Source organism: Nicotiana tabacum, chromosome 6, assembly GCF_000715075.1.
Source record: "Nicotiana tabacum cultivar K326 chromosome 6, ASM71507v2, whole genome shotgun sequence".
Lineage (NCBI taxonomy): Eukaryota > Viridiplantae > Streptophyta > Magnoliopsida > Solanales > Solanaceae > Nicotiana > Nicotiana tabacum.
Genome location: NC_134085.1, coordinates 123,107,953 through 123,126,210, shown reverse-complemented (window position 1 = coordinate 123,126,210; position 18,258 = coordinate 123,107,953). Strand labels below are relative to the sequence as shown.

The 18,258-nt window shown below is 37.1% G+C and overlaps 1 protein-coding gene across 1 annotated transcript; it reads right to left on the bottom strand.

The window, feature by feature from the left end:
• Nucleotides 1–15,841: 15,841 nt before the first annotated feature.
• On the bottom strand, nt 15,842–17,987 carry LOC107809088 (transcription factor bHLH118-like). The gene is made up of 3 exons (XM_016633684.2): nt 17,425–17,987; nt 16,762–17,100; nt 15,842–16,429 (listed from the first exon to the last, which is right to left on the bottom strand). Exons 1-3 carry the CDS (start codon nt 17,827–17,829, stop codon nt 16,358–16,360), a joined length of 816 nt encoding a protein of 271 aa, XP_016489170.1. The 5' UTR covers nt 17,830–17,987; the 3' UTR covers nt 15,842–16,357.
• Between the last annotated feature and the right edge of the window lie 271 nt (nt 17,988–18,258).

Sequence of the window (18,258 nt, the reverse complement as noted above, 5' to 3'; positions counted from 1 at the left end):
AACCCTAGCTAAGAATGTAGCTACTCATAATGGGTAATGAAGAAAATAGAGAATAAAAGATAATTAAACTCATATTCAAAGATTAAAATACAAAATACTAATGTTTAATCACTAAAGTAAGCTAAAGGTTCCTAAAGTAGTAAAGGAAAACGGCTACAGATGTTCAGATATTCAAAACTTGATCTAATTTCGTGAAAGAAGTCTATTTATACACAACTGGAAATTTCGAACAAAATTTCCCTTTTGGAGGTTCTGCGGCCGCACAATCCAAACTTACCAGAGGCCTATTATTACATCTCGTGTTTTCGTACGTTATAATTTCATTTTCAGTTAACCGACGTAGACGCGGGGATGAGATCATCTTGATGTTAATGTAGTTACGTTATTTATAACAAGCGTTAAATAAGTATTATGAAGGATAAAGGGGTACACAAATTAAAGAAAACGAGTTTCATTGAAAATGGACAATTTGGAATAAAAATACAGGTCGAGCGATAATACCCGATAATTATGAACTAGTATCATGTAAGGTACCATATGACCACGGTAGTGTAATATATAAAGTATATATGAAGTATTTTCAAAATAAATAGAATTTTAAGTAATTTGTGATAATTTTTAAATTATGCGGGTAATAGATTAATTACAGGGTAATAAAATATTACCCAGTTAACAAATAAGTGGATAAATAATTGAAATCACCCCCCACCCCCCAAAAGAGAAACGTGGCAGCCCCCCTTTAGTATAAGATGAGTCATTGTTGAGCTTTACATGTGTTAAAAGTCTTAATTTCAAAGTCTTATCAAGACTTTTTGTGAGCTTTATCAATCAAAAGGTGATAAACACTTCATTTTCAAGATCAAGAACTATTCTTAGATTCTGTCTTGAACCAAAAACAAGAGAATAAACTTTTGGCATTCTGACTTTAACCAACAAATGTGAGAGAGTAGGAACATATTGTTCAAATTCAATCCTCAGCAACATTTCATTCAAAAAAATGTTAAAAGTAGATTGAGTTCGTCCGAAATTTCAAGTTTGTCCAAGTGTGAATTTCGTCCATATTTCGCAGAAGAAGGTTCGTTAAAATAATTCCTGGAACAGGTATATTAAGGCTAAGCTCTTCGTTCATTTGGCATGATCTCATCATTACACAAGTTTGATAACGAAGTATAAAGAAAAATTCATATCCCGGAATTACGTATATTATGCTAGTCTCGCAAGTTGCGTATATTTTCCTAGTTTTGTAAGTTACAATATTCTCCTTACCAGAACTTCTTATTAAATTAAGTATTTTCTTATTCCAATCAAAAGAGCATAAAATTTATATACACAGTATTTTCATTACCATCGAGCTATAATCGATGGGCAGGCTCCTATTGGGCAACCTCTGATCAAATGGTAAGTTATATACCAAGCATGTTGTGGCCGAGCGCCTATGAGTGAGCCCAGTTGGTTGAGATACAGAGCCTAGTATGGTCGAGCGCTTATGAGCAAGCCTACTATGGCAGAGCAGATATATATGTATACCGAGCTTTATAGGGTCGGACAGCTATTTTACTCAAAGAGTTGAGTCATGAGTCAGTATCAGTTGATGAGCATCTCTTCAGATTATCTTTGATCCCCAGTTGCTTTCAGTTATTATATTATTAGTTCAGTTTCAGCTCCAGTATATTGCCTTACATACTTGGTACATTATTTCGTACTGACGTCCCTTTCTGAGGGCACTGCATTTCATGCGTGCAGGTTTAGATAGACAGACGCATACACCTCCTCAGTAGGTGTTGCTCGAGTTCATCTTTATCGGTAATCACCCCTTCTTTCGGAGTTTTCGGGTCCAGCAGTGTGGTGTATATCTTGTGTATATATGTATATAGGTTACGGGTAGGTCGGGGCCCTATTCCGATCATAGTACATCTGTCAGTAGAGCTTGTAGACATATCTTGTCGGTTAGTGCAGTATGTTGGGCTTGTAGGCCCTGTACAAATATTTTGTTGGCTTGTCAATTATAGTAATTCTAAGTCTGACTCTAGTTTCTCGTTCAACAAAAAGCTTTCCGATGCATAGTTAGCTCGCTTGCTTTCCCATCATAGGTCATATTAACTCTATAATAAGTCTAAGTCAGTCCAGTTATGACGGCCTTGCCTGCCCAGCTTTATGTTGACATTAGTCAGTGTTAGTCTCCATTTAAGTTTTATATCTTGTATCGCACATTATTTTGTAATGTGGACAATAGCCAAAGTATGACATTATATGTTCAGAGTCTCTTAGTTGCAAGTGGTACACAAGGATAGAAGAGGCACTAGGTGTCGATCTGGCCCCAGGCTCGGGGCGTGACACCTATCTTTTCGAGCTTCCACTTGATAGTCCCCAAGGCATTCCCTACGTGGATCGCCTTGGGTAAAGTGTCCACTCTTTGTCATTACAGCTTTATACGGGCATAAGGTTTCCAACCTTCCAAGAATGTGAAGAGTTTTTCTTTGTCCCCCCATATCCCATATGTTCAGCATGAGCACGAAGACTTTCCGCACGTAATCCCACACTGACTTGGTCTGGTAGAGCTCTCATAGCTTTCTCCGCACCTTGTACTCAACATTTTCTCGGAAGAACTGTAGGCATATGGATGCCTTCAGTTCTGCCCATGTCTCGAGAGTATCTTCACCAAACCCTGATGGCTTCGTATTTCACCCGCCATCAGAGATTAGCATCACCCTGAAGATACATGGAAGTTGTTGCTACCTTTTTTGCTTCTTCTAACTCCCCCACGGCATCGAAGTATTGTTCGATGTCGAAGATGAAGTTCTCTACTTCCTTGGCATTCTGAGCTCCATTGTATGGTTTTGGGCGAGGTTGACAGCACCCCCGATCTGGTTTTGGCCTCCTCGAAGTAGGCCTTGCAGTGAAATATTGACAAATATTGAGTTGGCCTGTCAAGTTATCTATGGTTTGCTGCATGGCAGTCACCCTGTCTGCCTCTTGTGCCTTATAGGATAAATCCTCGGTCCGCTCCTGTTGGAGGCTCTCGAATTTACCAAAAAGTTCGGCTGTCTCTATGGCTACCATTTCCCGGTCTCCTTCAAATTCGCGACTGATGTTCGCGATGTCACCTTAGGTCTGCCGCATCCTGCGTCCAGGTCGTCCAACCTTTGCACTAGGCTGGTTCTTAGATCAGGCACCATATTCACGATGGTCGTAATACGTCAACCGTCTCTTCAAGGGCCACAATGTGGTCCCCATTATTCACATGACCAGAAATGGTGGTAATGGCAATGTGTTCCCTCATCCAATGTCGATCCTAGGCTCTGATACCAACTGTTACGCGGCGCCTTCTTGAGGTTCCTTGGAAGGGCGACGTAAGGCTAAGAAACCGATGCCTTGTACAGTTATTATCTGCCAATTGGGATCCCCTCCATACTCTAAACAAGATTGTTAGTGCTGTATGAAAAAAACCAATGTCAAGAGCAATTGAGAGAACAGAAAAGGGAATTGTGAATGAAAGAAAGTTTGATTGCATTAATGAAAAATTATTATAGAAAAGCAACATGGTGTCGAGGGGGAGAGACACCAGTACATAAAATTATTTGCTTGCTTGAAAGTTTGATTGTTTCCCCCCTAATAATGCTTAAAAAAATAAAGTAAAGTTACAGGACTTGACCTAACTAGAGAGACATAATGAAAATACAGGAAGTAAAACTACTCTATATTTACAATGGAAAGGACTTAGATTCCTCCAAAGTAGAAGCAAGTCTGTTGACAGCAACATTGTCTTTAACATCAGAGTCTGCACGCGGTGCTGTTGGCATCTGCTTGCGGTTGGGCATTGGCGAAGGTTATCGGTGGGGCGACATAGGCGCTTGTCACTTGGCGCGGCCAAGACCACGGGGCCGTCCATGGCACTAGGCGTTGGGAGGCATGCCAGGACGCGATGGGGCACGTCCAAGGGGACATAGGGCATGGGTGAAAAACCGCCAACGGATAGTATACTTTTCCAAAGTTGGTGTACTGACAAAATGATCTCTTATGTTTGGCAGTGTGTCTAAAATAGTTCATTATATATATTCTTGAGTAATTTTGGTCCTTTAAATCTATCAAAAGTAAGTACTTTGGTCTTTGTAAAATAATAAACTCTAACTACTAGATTTAACAGGAAGTATAAACAAAATCTAACCAGAAACAACAAAAAAAGTCATTAGTTTCAGGAACTACAACACTGAAAACTAAATGAGACACAAAAAATAGTACAAAAATAACAGAAATTGCGCTTTAAAAGATGCAAAAAACACCAGGAATATATCAAAAATAGCATAAACTACAAAACTGTACCCCCAAATACGAGGTCTCATTAAATGTTTTTCATAATTCTCGTTAAATCTACTGCCAGAATTCATCAATAAGATATTTGACGAATAACAAAAGTGCTAATTTTTTGAAAACGTGAATAATCAAATTTACTCGAGAATATATTTGACAGATTATTTTAGACCTGCCCCGAATATAGGGACCATTTTTTTATATTTCCTCTCCGAAGTTGCATTTCATCGTCATTCCTTTTTAAACTCGCCAAGAGAACTTTTACCATTTTTTCCACGTCAAGGGGATGACTTTGACGCGACACTGTTTACATGTTTATATACTGATAATTATATATCAATGCGACGTGCCAAATGATGAAAAAGAAAACCAAAAGAAGTGTCACGTTGTTGGTGCCGTCCAATGATTTGAATCTAAATCGATTGTATTTCTAAAAGAGTTAAGAAAAAGAAGAAGAAAAAGAAAAGAAAAAAACAGAAGCTATTCTTTATCTTATTCTCCCCCACCATAAGAGAAAAGTTCAGCCAATTAACCATGTGTTATTCAATTTTATTAATCACAATACTGTTATTCTAACGGCTCAATTTATTTAAAATTTTCAAATCCCCATGAGTTCAAGGTGATGCTTGAGTATACACTGCTTATGACCGCAATTTGATTCAATAGCATGCTAATTTTCAATTCGCCAATAAGGGAACTGTTGCAAAGTTCTAATTAACCGTGAGAGTACAACTCCGATGATTTATAAATGCATGCATAAGATAATCTTCATGTAAATATATAGATTTTAAGTACATGAATCCAGAATGGAACTATCAAGTAGTATTTTCATAGTTCATACACATCATCAGCTGTATTCAAAAGATTTTTACTCTGTAGTATAGCAGTACTAAAGTAACTGAGTAGGGTGAAAATGGACCAAATTAAAATATGATCTCTTTGAAATATTAATTGTCAACTGTAAGATGGACCAAATTCATTTCATTCAAATTGAATTTAGTTTATTTGATTCTTACATATATAAAATTTGAACAGAAAGCTGAGTAAAATTAAATCGGAAAAAAATTACAGTCATATTGCAAATTAACTATGATAACGTTGATCAATCATCTTCCTTCATGTCTCTCTTCCAACAAATTAATAGCAGTCGATAACCATTAACGTTCTCGTGATATAATTAAGGACTTCACAAACAATTTCCAGCATTATTATATATAAGGGACAGATAATGAGAAGGGTTTGCTGGCTTGACTGTAAGTTCCAAGAGTTCAAAAGTTCAGTTACAGCTTGTTTGGATGGTTGTTACGCATCGTTTCTTAATGTATCGCATTATATTGTACTGTATTGGTTTGATGCATACAATGTTTGGATAGATTATATTGTTTGCCGTCATTTCATCATGTCATGCATGCACCAACAATATAAAAAATAAACTTGCAATATTATTAAGAAAAAGTAAGCTATATAAAAAGATAGAGTAAAAGATAAAATAAGATTATTTAATAACAAGGAAGGGCAAGATGAGAGAAAAATATATAGAAACGACGCGACCACACCAAATCGGTCTGTAACGACCCAACTGGTCGTTTTGAGAATCTGCACTTTGCTCGGTGTTTTAAGGGCTTGAGTATCTCCACATGATGTATTATGACTTGCATAAATCATCGGTATTGGTTTTCAAGTTATCCGGAAGCAATTTGGAAGAATGAACTTCAAGATTTAAGTTCTAAGTTGGAAGAGTTGACCAAGTTTGACTTTCTAGCATTTGACCTCGGAATGGAGTTTCGTCAGTTCTGTTAGCTTCTTTGGGTAATTTTTGACTTAGGAGCGCGTCCGGATTGTAATTTGGAGGTCCGTAGTTGAGTTTGGTTCGAAATGGCGAAAGTTGGATTTTTGGGAAGTTTGATCGGGAGTGGACTTTTTGATATCGGGGTCGGATTTCGATTCCGAAAGTTGGGATAGGTCCGTAATGTCAAATGTGACTTGTGCATGAATTTTGAGATCATTCGGAGGTGATTTGATAGGTTTCACCATCGGTTATGGAAGTTGAAGTTTCAAAGTTCATTAATTTCGGCTTGAAGTGTGATTCATCGGTTCGAGGTTTCCATGTGTAATTTGAAGCTTAAAGTAGGTTCGTCTTGTCATATGGGACTTGTCTGCAAATTTTGGCGCCATTCAGAGTTGATTTGATAGGGTTCGGATGCTCGGTTGTGATTCTAGAAGTTTTTGAAGTTTAAGTTTGATTCTCATGCATTTTGGCGTCCGATTCATGGTTTTAGAAGTTATTTTGATGATTTGAGTGTGCGAGCGAGTTCGTGTTGTATTTTTAGACTTATTGTATATATTTGATTTGGAGCCCCGAGGGCTCAGGTGAGTTTCGGATTGGTTTCAGAATGATTTTTCATAGATTTTGATAGCTGGTACTGGTATCATCGTATTTGTGATGTATTGGTCGCAAATGCACCAGCCGCAATTGCGAAGCAGCCATCGCATTTGCGAGGTCTGAGCTGCTGGGCAGAGTTCGCATTTGCGAAGGACTCTGCCGCATTTGCGAGGGTCGCATTTGCGAACCCCCTGTCTCAAATGCAACATCTGCGGCCTGTTAAGTGCTGAGAATTCCGAACTTTTGCTTTATTTTTCACATTTTTGAACCCTAGCTTCGAGGTGAGGGGATTTTGAGAGGGGATTTTCATACCAAATCACTGGGTAAGTATCTTTAACCAACTTTCAACTATATTTCATGATTTTATACAAGATTTAACATCAAATTCATGGGAAATCTATGAAAAAATTTGGGAATTTTGTCAAAGTTTTGACAAATAAAAATTTGAGATTTAAGAGTCGAATAAGACTCGGATTTGAAAACAAAACACATACTTGGACTCGTGAGGCTATGGGTAGTCAAGACCTACCCTTAGACCCGGGTTTTGACTGGGCGGACCCAGGGTTTGACTTTTGTTGACTTTTTAGAAATTGAATGAAAATCATAGTTTTATTAATTGAATTTATTTTTTTCTTGCATTGTGTGGTGCATTCAAGTCGTCATTGGCTAGATTGAGTCGAGCGGAGGCGAATTTGTAGAGGAAAAGATTAAATTGAGTGTTGGATTAGCCAAATTGAGGTAAGTGTTTTGCCTAGCTTTGTTGGGAGAATTTTTCCTCTTATTTGCCATTGTTTGCCACAAGCGAGAGTGATACATATATGAGGTGATGAGCGCATATGTATGTGCCAGGGTTAATCATGCTCAGGGGGTGGATTATGTTATCTTTGTATTTGTAGAGTTTTGTGACATTCTGTTAAATGCCTTACTTGACTCTTAGACCTAGTTTGTTATAACTTTATCAAACTTGATGAAAATTGTAAGAATACATTAATGTATCTAATCCGGCCATCTCTATGCAAAACGAAATCATTACTACATTTCTATAAACGATATTCTTGAGATGCTAGACTCTATACTTGTGTTGTGGATCATTTATGATATTTGTGGAAGTATTGGAATAATACGGTTCTTGAGGATTGTTGAATCATTGTTGACTTGGAAAGTTGTGATTGGAAATTGTTTGGAATATCCGTTAAAACACTCTCCTTGATGTCATTTATGCTTCCTGCCTCGCTTTTCCTTGTTTTATATATGCTTGGTAAGGAAGAGTAAAGCACGAAGGGTGATGTCGTGCCATTGTTTATACATTATCATGTGAGGGAGAGTGTAAAGCACGAAGGGTGATGTCGTGCCATATTATTGAGAGTAAAAGCACGAAGGGTGATGTCGTGCCATATTATTGAGAGCAAAAAGCACGAAGAGTGATGTCGTGCGACATTATTGAGAGTAAAAGCACGAAGGGTGAATGAACATTAGTCCAAATACTTTACCTTGTTGTATCAATAAACCCCTCAAGTTCCATTATCCTCTCTCTTCTCTCCTCAACGTCTCTTATCTAACGGCTCTATTTTAAGTGAGTTCTGACCATGCTCCACCAGATGGAGCCACCAGAAGGCCTCCAACTAGCGCGTCAAGATGAACAAAATCAGTCTAAAGGAGAGACTTCTCACATGCAAGGAAATCCCCTAGGAAAACACTCATATACTGATAAAATTTCATCCCCATCAAGCTCTTCTCCGGCTGATTTCAAACAAGACAAAGAGAAGGTGAAAGCTAGACACACAACTCACAATGGTATGCCTGCAGCCATCTTCAAAGTTTTTGATTATTATGGGATTATGGAAAAATCTTTCAAATTTATGATTGTGGGTCGATTTCTTAGACCCCGTCCCCAAATTGACAATATTAGGTCTAGATTTAAAGAAATTATTCCTCTAAAAGGGTCAGTAAGAATTGGGGTTTTTGATAATCACAATGTTTTTATTGATCTATTCAACGAGGATGATTGGAAAACTGTGTGGTTCCGGCGAGTCATTGAAATTGACGGAATGCAAATGTGGTTGCAAAAATGGTCTCCAAATTTCAAACCAGAGGATGATCTTCCGATGGCTCCTGCTTGGGTTTTATTTCCCAGCTTGCCCCTCCATATGCATGATTGGCACTACATAAAATAACTTCTAAGCTCAGTCGGTACTCCTCTAGCTTTGGATGCTGCAACTATGGGTAGAACAAGGCCAAGCATGGCTAAAATCCGAGTAGAAGTGGATTTGCTGAAGCCATTATCTCAAAGTGTTTTTGTTGGACAAGAGTATGAGGGTTCACCTCTCAAAGGTTACACTCAAAAGTTGAAATATGAATGGGTCCTAAAATATTGCAAACATTGCAGGAAAATTGGTCATTATATGGTCAATTGTAGGGCTCCTGAAAAAAGGAAAGCTGAAAACAAAGAAGAAGAAGAAGAAGAAGAAGAAGAAGAAGAAGAAGAAGAAGAAGAAGAAGAAGAAGAAGAAGTTCAGATTCAGGATAAAGACCCTCAGCTATCCACAGGGAAAGAGGGAAGCATTCCAACAAACAACAGTAATGAAGAAGTCCAAAAACTTCAGAATTCAGAGTCCACTCAAAATCAACAAATTGAAGATGACAAACTCAAATCAAAAAAGATAGCAGGAAGAAGACCAAGAAAAAAAGACTAAGAAATGCCAAAAAAGAATAGCAAAGTGTTATTCAAACCAGCCAGCAGCAAAAGAAAAGACAAGTCTGATTCTGCAGCTAAACAAAATGATTTCTCAAAGCAATCCATAGTAGAAAGTATCATAAGCCCTACTACAAAAGACAAAACCTTACAGCAAGATCAGAGCGAGGAGAATAACAACAATGAAACCTTTTCTGAAGCCAATGAGCTTGATATAGAAAAAGATCAACAAATGCAAAATGGCCTTAGGCAAGTCAGTCAAGAGAACAGAATTGAGGGGATAGAAAAGCTGGATCAGTGTTGTGAGTCTAGCTCTTCTACTGTCCCTACGGAGATAAGGAATCAGCTAGGGCTTCAATTGGCCGTGGACTTATATGAGAACAAGAAAGACTGCAACAACACTAATCAGGAGAATGATAGCTCAGATAGTTTTCAAGAAGCTGATCAAGTTAGCAACCAGCAAGATTTGAGAAAGGAAGATCAAGATTCCCACACTCTTACTGATGATCAACAACAAAATACAAAGAGAAGGAGAAGTGAAACAAGGAAAAGTGGCAAAAGACACAGGAACAAGACTCAACCTTCAGTGAGAAGGAACCAAAAAGAGGACAACACCCCTAATAGTTTCAATGATTAGTACTTTATTTTGAAACATTAGGGGAGTTAGATCCAAAAAAGCCATTCACAGGCTAAAGAAACTGATCAACCTCAATAACACTCAATATGTGTCTATCTTTGAATCTTTTGTTTCAAAAGAAAAATTAGATGGCTGCAGGAAATTTTTAGGATTCCAACACTGTTGCTTCAACAACAATGGTCAAATTTGGTGTTTTGGAATGCATTCAACTCCTCCAAGGATACTGCCTCCAGTGATCAACATATTACTATCAAAATCAATAATGTTATTGATATGCAGGATATTTGCATTACTGCCGTTTATGCTAAATGCAAATCCAAAGACAGGAGGGACCTTTGGTAGTATCTTGAACAGGACAATATGGTGATTGATGTTCCTTGGTGCATAGGGGGATTTCAATATTATTATGGATCCTAATGAAAACTTGGGGGTAAGCCTCATAGAATGTATAGAAGATTGGAGTTTCAAACTTGTATCAATAATTCTGGTCTCATTGACGTTGGTTATAATGGTTCCAGTTACACTTGGTGTAATAACAGAAGACCTGCAAAGAGGATTTGGAAAAGATTAGACAGAATATTTGTTAATGGTTCAAAGATGTTCTGTTAGGCACCTTGCAAGGACTGGTTCAGATCACAGACCACTTCTTATGAAGAACTTGGTTGGTAATGAACAACATATTAATTACTTTAGATTTCTGAATTGCTGGGCAAACATTGAAGGTTTTCACTACATTGTCAAGGAGGCCTGGAATACTGAAGTGTCTGGGAATCCTATGTGGATTCTTCAAAATAAGCTCAAGGCTCTTAGTAAAAGGCTCTCCTAATGGTCTAGAAATGAAGTTGGGAATATCAATGAAGCTGTTATAAATTGGGAGGACAAACTCCAAGAGCTAGAGGACATAGATATTGAAGATAACTCGGAAAAAGTAGAGAAAATGTCAATAAGGCTCATGCTCAATATGTTAGGTGGCTCAGTCTTCAAGAATCCATGCTCAGACAAAAATCTCAGTCACAGTGGTTCGAAGAAGGGGAAAAGAATACTAAATACTTTGGCTCTATTCTCAGAGAGAAAAAAAAAAGAAGGCAACAGATAAATCGCATCAAAAACCGTAAAGAAAAATGGATCAAGGGAGATGAGAAGATAGCCAAGAAAGCTGTTAGGCACTTTCAAACAATCTTCAACCTTACTCCTACTACGATCAACAATTTTATTCTAGATTATATTCCTCATTGCATCTCAAGTGAGGACAACAACATGCTGAGCAAAATTCCAGAGGATAATAAAATCAAGGATGCAGTTTTTAGCCTTAGCCTTCACAGCACTTCAGGACCAAATGGCTTCAATGGCACCTTTTTAAGAATTGCTGGGACATAATCAAAAAGGAAGTCATTGCTTTTGTGAAAGAGTTCTTCAAAGAAAAAGGTTTGACCAAATTCTACTCTCACACTTGTCTAGTTTTAATTCCTAAAATTGACAATCCTGCTACTTTTGCTGACTTTAGACCTATTAGTCTATCTAATTTTACTAATAAGATTATTTCAAAATTTGTTTCTCTTAGAGTAAACACCTAGTTGCATAAGCTAGTCTCCTTGAATCAAAGTGGCTTTGTTAAAGATAGGCTAATTTCTGAGAATGTTCTGTTAGCCCAAGAAATTGTTCACAATATTACTCATATAAATAATGGTGGTAATGTTGTTATTAAACTTGACATGGCTAAGGCTTATGATAGAATAGGTTGGGATTTTATCTAGGCTGTCTTTAGGAAATTTGGCTTTTCAGAAAATTGGATTGGTCTAGTTTATAATCTTTTCTCTAATCTGTGGTACTCTGTTATAATAAATGGTATGAGATATGGTTTCTTCTCTTCTTCTCAAGGGCTTAAGCAAGAGAATCCTCTCTCCCCAACTCTCTTCATAATTGGTGTTGAGGTCTTATCAAGATCTCTTAACTCTCTCTATAGAAATCCTAATTTCATTCCTTTCTCTATGTCTCCTAATGTTCCTAGAATCAACCACCTAGCATATGCTGATGATATTGTTATATTCTATAGTGGTAGATCTATTTATGGTAAATTGGTCATGAAGATTATTAGTAGTTATGAAAAAAGCTCAGGTCAATTGGTTAATAGGGATATAAGTTAATTCTTGACTGCTCCTAATAATGCTGCAACTAGAATTAACAGGATTAGAAAGTGTTCTAGCTTTATGGACAAGACTTTTCCTTTTGCTTACCTAGGATGTCCTCTATATGTGGGAAGAAAAAAATAGAGTTTTTTGATAACATAATTAGTAAGATTGTTAAAAGGATAAATGGCTGGCAAGGCAAGTTGCTTTCTCATGGTGGTAAAGCTACTTTGATTAAGAGTGTCCTCCAATCTATCCCTATCTACACTCTCTCTGTTATGACTCCCCCTAAAGGAGTATTTAGACTAATTGAGAAATATTTTGCTAATTTTTCCTGGGGTACCTCAGAGGAACACAAGAGGTATCATTGGAGTTCTTGGAACCATATTGCTCTCCCTATTGATGAAGGAGGCATAGGTCTTAGGAAATTGGAAGATATTAGTAACATGTTAGCTATGAAAAGGTGGTGGAGGATAAGATCCACATCATCTCTTTGGGCTAGATTCATTAGTAACAAATACAGTGTGAAATCCCATTTGATCTCAAAAAATTGGCTCCAGGAGATTCTCATGCTTGGAATCATGTTCTCAAAATAAGGAATATTGTAGAGAATCATATTGTTTGGCAGGTAAATTCAGGATCAAGTAGCTTTTGGTAGGATAATCGGTCTCTTAAGGGACCTTTGGCTATGCTGGTACTTGATATTCCAAAGAGTGCCAAAATTTTGGTTGGAGAGCTCATATCTGATGGTCAATGGAACATCAACAAACTTAAGGAACTCTTACCATATCATTTGGTACAACATATCCAAACCATTTCTATAGGCAATCAAACCAAGGAGGATCAAGTTTTTTGGGAAATATCCGAAAATGGTAAGTTCACAAACAGAAGTGCATGGAGTTTGGTATGGAAAGCTAGTCCAAAAGTGCAATTCATCAACAAGGTATGGAACTCTACTATCCCTTTTAAAATGTCTTTCCTGGCTTGGAGGCTCTGGTATGGTAAACTTCCTTTTGATGATGTCATTATTAATTTTGGCAAATAAATTATTTCCAGATGTAACCATTGCAAAAATCCAACTACAAATAACATGAACCATGTATTTGTAGAGGGTCAAGATGCTAGTTACACTTGGAAACTTTTTGGAAAAGCTCTTGGCATAGAGTACCACCCCTACCCAATTAAATATATGCTTAATAAATGGTGGGCTTCTAAGGCTGCTAATGATGTCCACAGACTTATTTTAAATATTACACCCCATCATTATTTGCTAGTTTCTTTGGAAAGAATTTTGTGTGTGCAAGTACGGAGATCAAAAAAGCTTCAACAGTTATAAATTACAACAACAAATAGCTTGGAGTATTGAGACTGCAGTCAGCAAAGCTTTTCCCAATTGTAATCTAAAACTTCCATGGAACCGCTTCTATGACATTCTAACAAGGCTTCAACCTATGCACAAAATCATGGTCGTTCTCTGAAAAAAACCGGATAGGGAATAGGTCAAGACAAACACTGATGGGAGCTTTCTACATGGGGAAGAAAAAGCAGGGCTAGGAGGAGTCATCGGAGATGACCAGGGGGATACTATCATGGCTTTCTCGATTCCATACAATGCTGAAAACCACAACATCGCAGAGGCTCAAGCAGCTTGGATTGGTACTAATTGGTGCATACAAAATGGTTTCACTCAAGTCATTCTTGAATTGGACTCTCTTTACATTATAGCGATCATTCGTAAAGAAAGCTCAACAACTACAAGATTAGTCAAATAGTCAACAAGATCAGAGAGGCTATCAACACCTTCAATATTTAGATTAACCATTGTTATAGAGAGGCCAATAAATTAGCGAACTGCTTGGCTAAAATGGCAGTTAACACTCAACAGTCAGCTTACTTCTATTCTATCCAACAGCTACCTAGTCAGGTAAAAGGCCCTTTTTTACTGGACAAAGATCAGGTTCCTTCCATAAGGAACAAATATGACAAGGCCAATTTTTTTGTTAGCTAGTTTGTAATTTCTGTGAGGGGGAGAACTATTTATAATCGCCTATGCCTCACTTTTTTTTGAAGGGTCTTATCTACCCTTGTATTGTATGATCAAACTCTATTTTTACTAATACAACACCCTCAGGCAACCTGGGAAAATTTCATGAAAAAAAGAAGCACGAATGGTGATGGCGTGCCATATTATTAAGAGTAAAAGCATGAATGGTGATGTCGTGCCATATCATTTGAGAGTAAAAGCATAAAGGGTGATGTCGTGACATTTCATTTATATTGTTATGATGTATGTTGTGGTGAGGTCATGGCACGAAGAGTGTTTTCGTGCAAGTGAGGACGAGGGGCATGCATTATGATGTGATATCTGTTTTCCGTGTATACGTTTGTGCCTTACCTTGAGCTGTACTTGTTGTATTTACGTGTTTTGTGTAACTTGTTGTTATTCTCCTGTACTTGACCTTTATCTCAATTGTTGTTACATTGTCCGTGTCTTTTACTTGCTTAACTTGCGAATACCGTGTCTACTTCCTGCTTTGATAAATATACTCATGTTGTATCTATTCTGTTGCGCTTCAGTTTAAGTCTTTCACCATGCTAGCCATTCATGCCCTTACTTGTTCTTGCGAAGATCACATGTTCCCGTTTTAATTGCTATAAATGTACTTAGGCCTCCAATATGCTAGTTAATTGAAGTTGATATTCCTTGATTTTCAGTTGTTATTATTATCCATGTGCTTTTGGTTTAGTTCTTTATTGTTGCTCACATGTATATCCTTTTTCATTGTTGTTATTTGCGTATTCCCTATTTTGTAATTTCTGTCATATGGCGGGTTCTATGATACGTTCATTTGAAAGGATGAGTTGAACGCACGAAGGGTGTTGCCATGCTAATTGGAATATTACATAATTTATTTATACATGGTGAGGATGAGATAGAAGCACGAATGGTGTTACCGTGCCATATAATTTCTCAATTGACATTTTGGACATATATTTCATACCAGGAAAGATCGTAAATATTCTACTGTGGTTCATTTTTGCAAATTTTGACTGTCTCGTCGAGTTGTTTATGATATTTTGTCTATTATGCTTCGAACTGCTTTTACTGCTAAACTAATGTACATGTTATAATAATAAACATCTTTTAACTAAAAATCTTGTCACTACTTCGACGAGGTTAGACAAAATACTTACCAGTACATGAGGTCGGTTGTACTGATACTGTACTTCTACACGTCTCGTGTAGATTTTGGAGCGGAGTTGTTGGTGATGTCGGATGCGGATTCGGAATATGTTCGTGCGATTGGATATAGATGCAACTTGTCCTTGGTAGTTGTAGACACTTTTAATCTGTTTATGTAGTTTTCAAACAGATCGTGTGATAGCTTGTATTAGATTTGTAAATTCTAAATTCTAGATGCTCATGACTTGTACTACCAGTTCTTGGGTAAAAGTTGTGAAATTTCAAATAAATTCTAACTTCCTTTTTCTATAAGTTATTTGGTTTGTTTCTTTTAGTTAATTGGCTTACCTAGCGGGTCAAGTTAGGTGCCATCTCACGACCGGTGGTTTTTGGGTCGTGACACAGTCGTTCCATAAAGTGACATTTTTCGTCGTTACGTAATGACGGATTTAATGATACGATACAATAAAATTTAAGTAACAATTAATCAAAACAAACATTATATGTCAGGTAACAATACGATACAATACAACTGGTAACAACCATCCAAACAAGCTGTTAAGCTAGATGTATTATTGATAGAATTTTTTGTGAGACATTGCAATTTGCACGACTATCGAATTGAGAGCAGAGGTACACCGTAGAGGAACTTCTAATGCTAATGTTTTCTTCTGTCTTGGTCTTTATACAGTGTTTAATTGATGTGTCTTTTACTGCCTGTTTGTCTTAACAAGAACATATAGCTGAAATGCATACCTATTATTGCCAGCATCACAACCATGCACAAGCCAAGTTGCGGCTAAAACAACCATGAAAAAAAGGTTAGCAGCCAATTTGCTACTTTCCTTTTATACTCATTAGGCAAACATTGAACAGAACGGCTAAGGCTATAAAAGAAATATGTGGAATATGTCACATTTCAAGAAAGCTCTCAGGAAACCTGCAGTGGATATATGAAGAATCCATATCCTATAGTGCTGCAGTACTAAATTAACAAAATCCAACGGAGAGTTACTTGAAGCTTATATCAGTTTGAATTAACCGTAGCTGCCAATTTTTGTTGGAGCTCATATGCATCAATACTTGAGGGAGAACAAACCTGCAACAATATTCACAACACAAAATAAAAAAATAAAATCTTTGTTCAGTAGTTAATCCTAACCTGGTCAGAAAATTAAACCTCTATTTTTGTAAGCTAACTATCTAATGGGAGACACTAATAACTTTGTTTCCTGTATCCTACTTGTATATTGCTAGGGAGGTTAGGTTTCTGTGTCCCCCTCCTATGTAATTTTAGTTGGGATAATAAACAAGGTAGGATCAATAGAAAACCCCCCACGAGGAGTTAATTTTAATAAAAAAATAATACCCAACACATACTTATATGAGTTGATTTTATCAATTTGCTAACTAGGGTAATTATATATATACCTCAGTTCGGATAGTGTGAAGTAACCTTCCATTAACTTTGTTGCAGCTGCAGCTCACAATGCTAAGACCTTCACGAAGTAGTACTTCAAGAACCCTTGATATATAAAACCCTTCGTTCGTATCACTACAGTCTGTCAATATTTCCATGCCATCCAAGCATAGCCTTACTGTTATAATTGCTGCCGATGACGAGCATCCACTTTTGGGATATTCAACATCGCTTGAACTTAATGCCTTCTTTAATTTATCTCTATTATCTTCCATTTTACTAACTTTTTTCTGCAGGTGTTCTATATAATTCGCAGCCTCAAGAATGTGGTCCGATGTGGAACGTTTTCCCTGAAAAAGATTCCAAAATATTACCTATTTGCTTAGAAAAAGTTGAAAAAAAAGCAGTGGCATCTCGTCTTGACGCTGGGTTTGAGGAAGGGCCACACCACAAGAGGTGTGTTGTAAACAGCCTACCCTAATGCAAGTATTAATTGCTGTTTCCACGACTCCAACCTGCGAACTATAGGTCACATGGAAACAACTTTACCTTCGTTCTAAGGTTCCCTTCCTTAGTGAAAGTTCGTCAGCTTCTAATTAAATAGAATGGTAGGGGAAGATTTGAGAATTAGAAATGCAAATACAAGACAATAATATCAAAAAGAATATTTGAACCTTGAGATACTCAAGAGGAAGTAGTTGGCGAAGAGAAGCATAAAGATTAGACATTTCTTGTCTTCTTTGCCGTTCGATCTCCCTATGTATTATTTTCTTCTGCTTGCAATGATCAGCATTGTTTTCATCAACTTGAAGAGAAACAGCTGATGATGAATTCTGCGACTTTTTGCCTCTCTTATTAATTTTGTTCGTGTTGTTCACTTGAACATTGTTTGTGTCCACCTCCAATGAATGGAATGGAGTAAGATCTGTAACCAGATCTTGCAGCTGGATGTTGTCTTCTTGATAATATAGAAAAGACGAAGAATTGGTGTTTGTTGGTGGATAAAGGAGCCGGTGATTATCATTATCATCATTTTGTTGAAAAGGAAAAAGTGAGTGGAAATTATCCTTATCCATCATCAGTGCTTCCACTAGTTAATTATACGTTTTAAGCTTAATAAATACAAACCCTAATTAAATGAAGGAATTTGAGGAAGAAAAAAGAGGTTGTTTACTAGGCTGTGACTTGGGAAATCTTGAGGGGAGAGGGGCTTTGTTGTCAGGATCAAATCAAAGAGAAAAAGAATGAATCTCACTAGCAAATCTTTTTTTTAAATTTTTATTTTTAATGCTGTGTTTGGTCACTGTACTTGTGTACTACCTTTAAACCAAATCGGGCTAATTAAGTGCATTCACACAGGTGGACCAAACACCATACCTAGAGTATCTTTTAAACTAATTATCAATATCTTTTCCGTAGCACAGTGACCAAACACTTTGATTTAATTAATACTGTTACTTGACCAACTACTCCAAGCAGATGTTATTATGTAATACAAGAGCATATCT

Coding starts and splice junctions, on each gene's coding strand:
- LOC107809088 (XM_016633684.2), bottom strand. CDS start 17,829: ATGATGGATAAGGATAATTTCCACTCACTTTTTCCTTTTCAACAAAAT. Junction 17,101..17,424: donor TTCCTCTTGAGTATCTCAAG/GTTCAAATATTC, acceptor AATCTTTTTCAG/GGAAAACGTTCCACATCGGA. Junction 16,430..16,761: donor TTCACACTATCCGAACTGAG/GTATATATATAA, acceptor ATATTGTTGCAG/GTTTGTTCTCCCTCAAGTAT.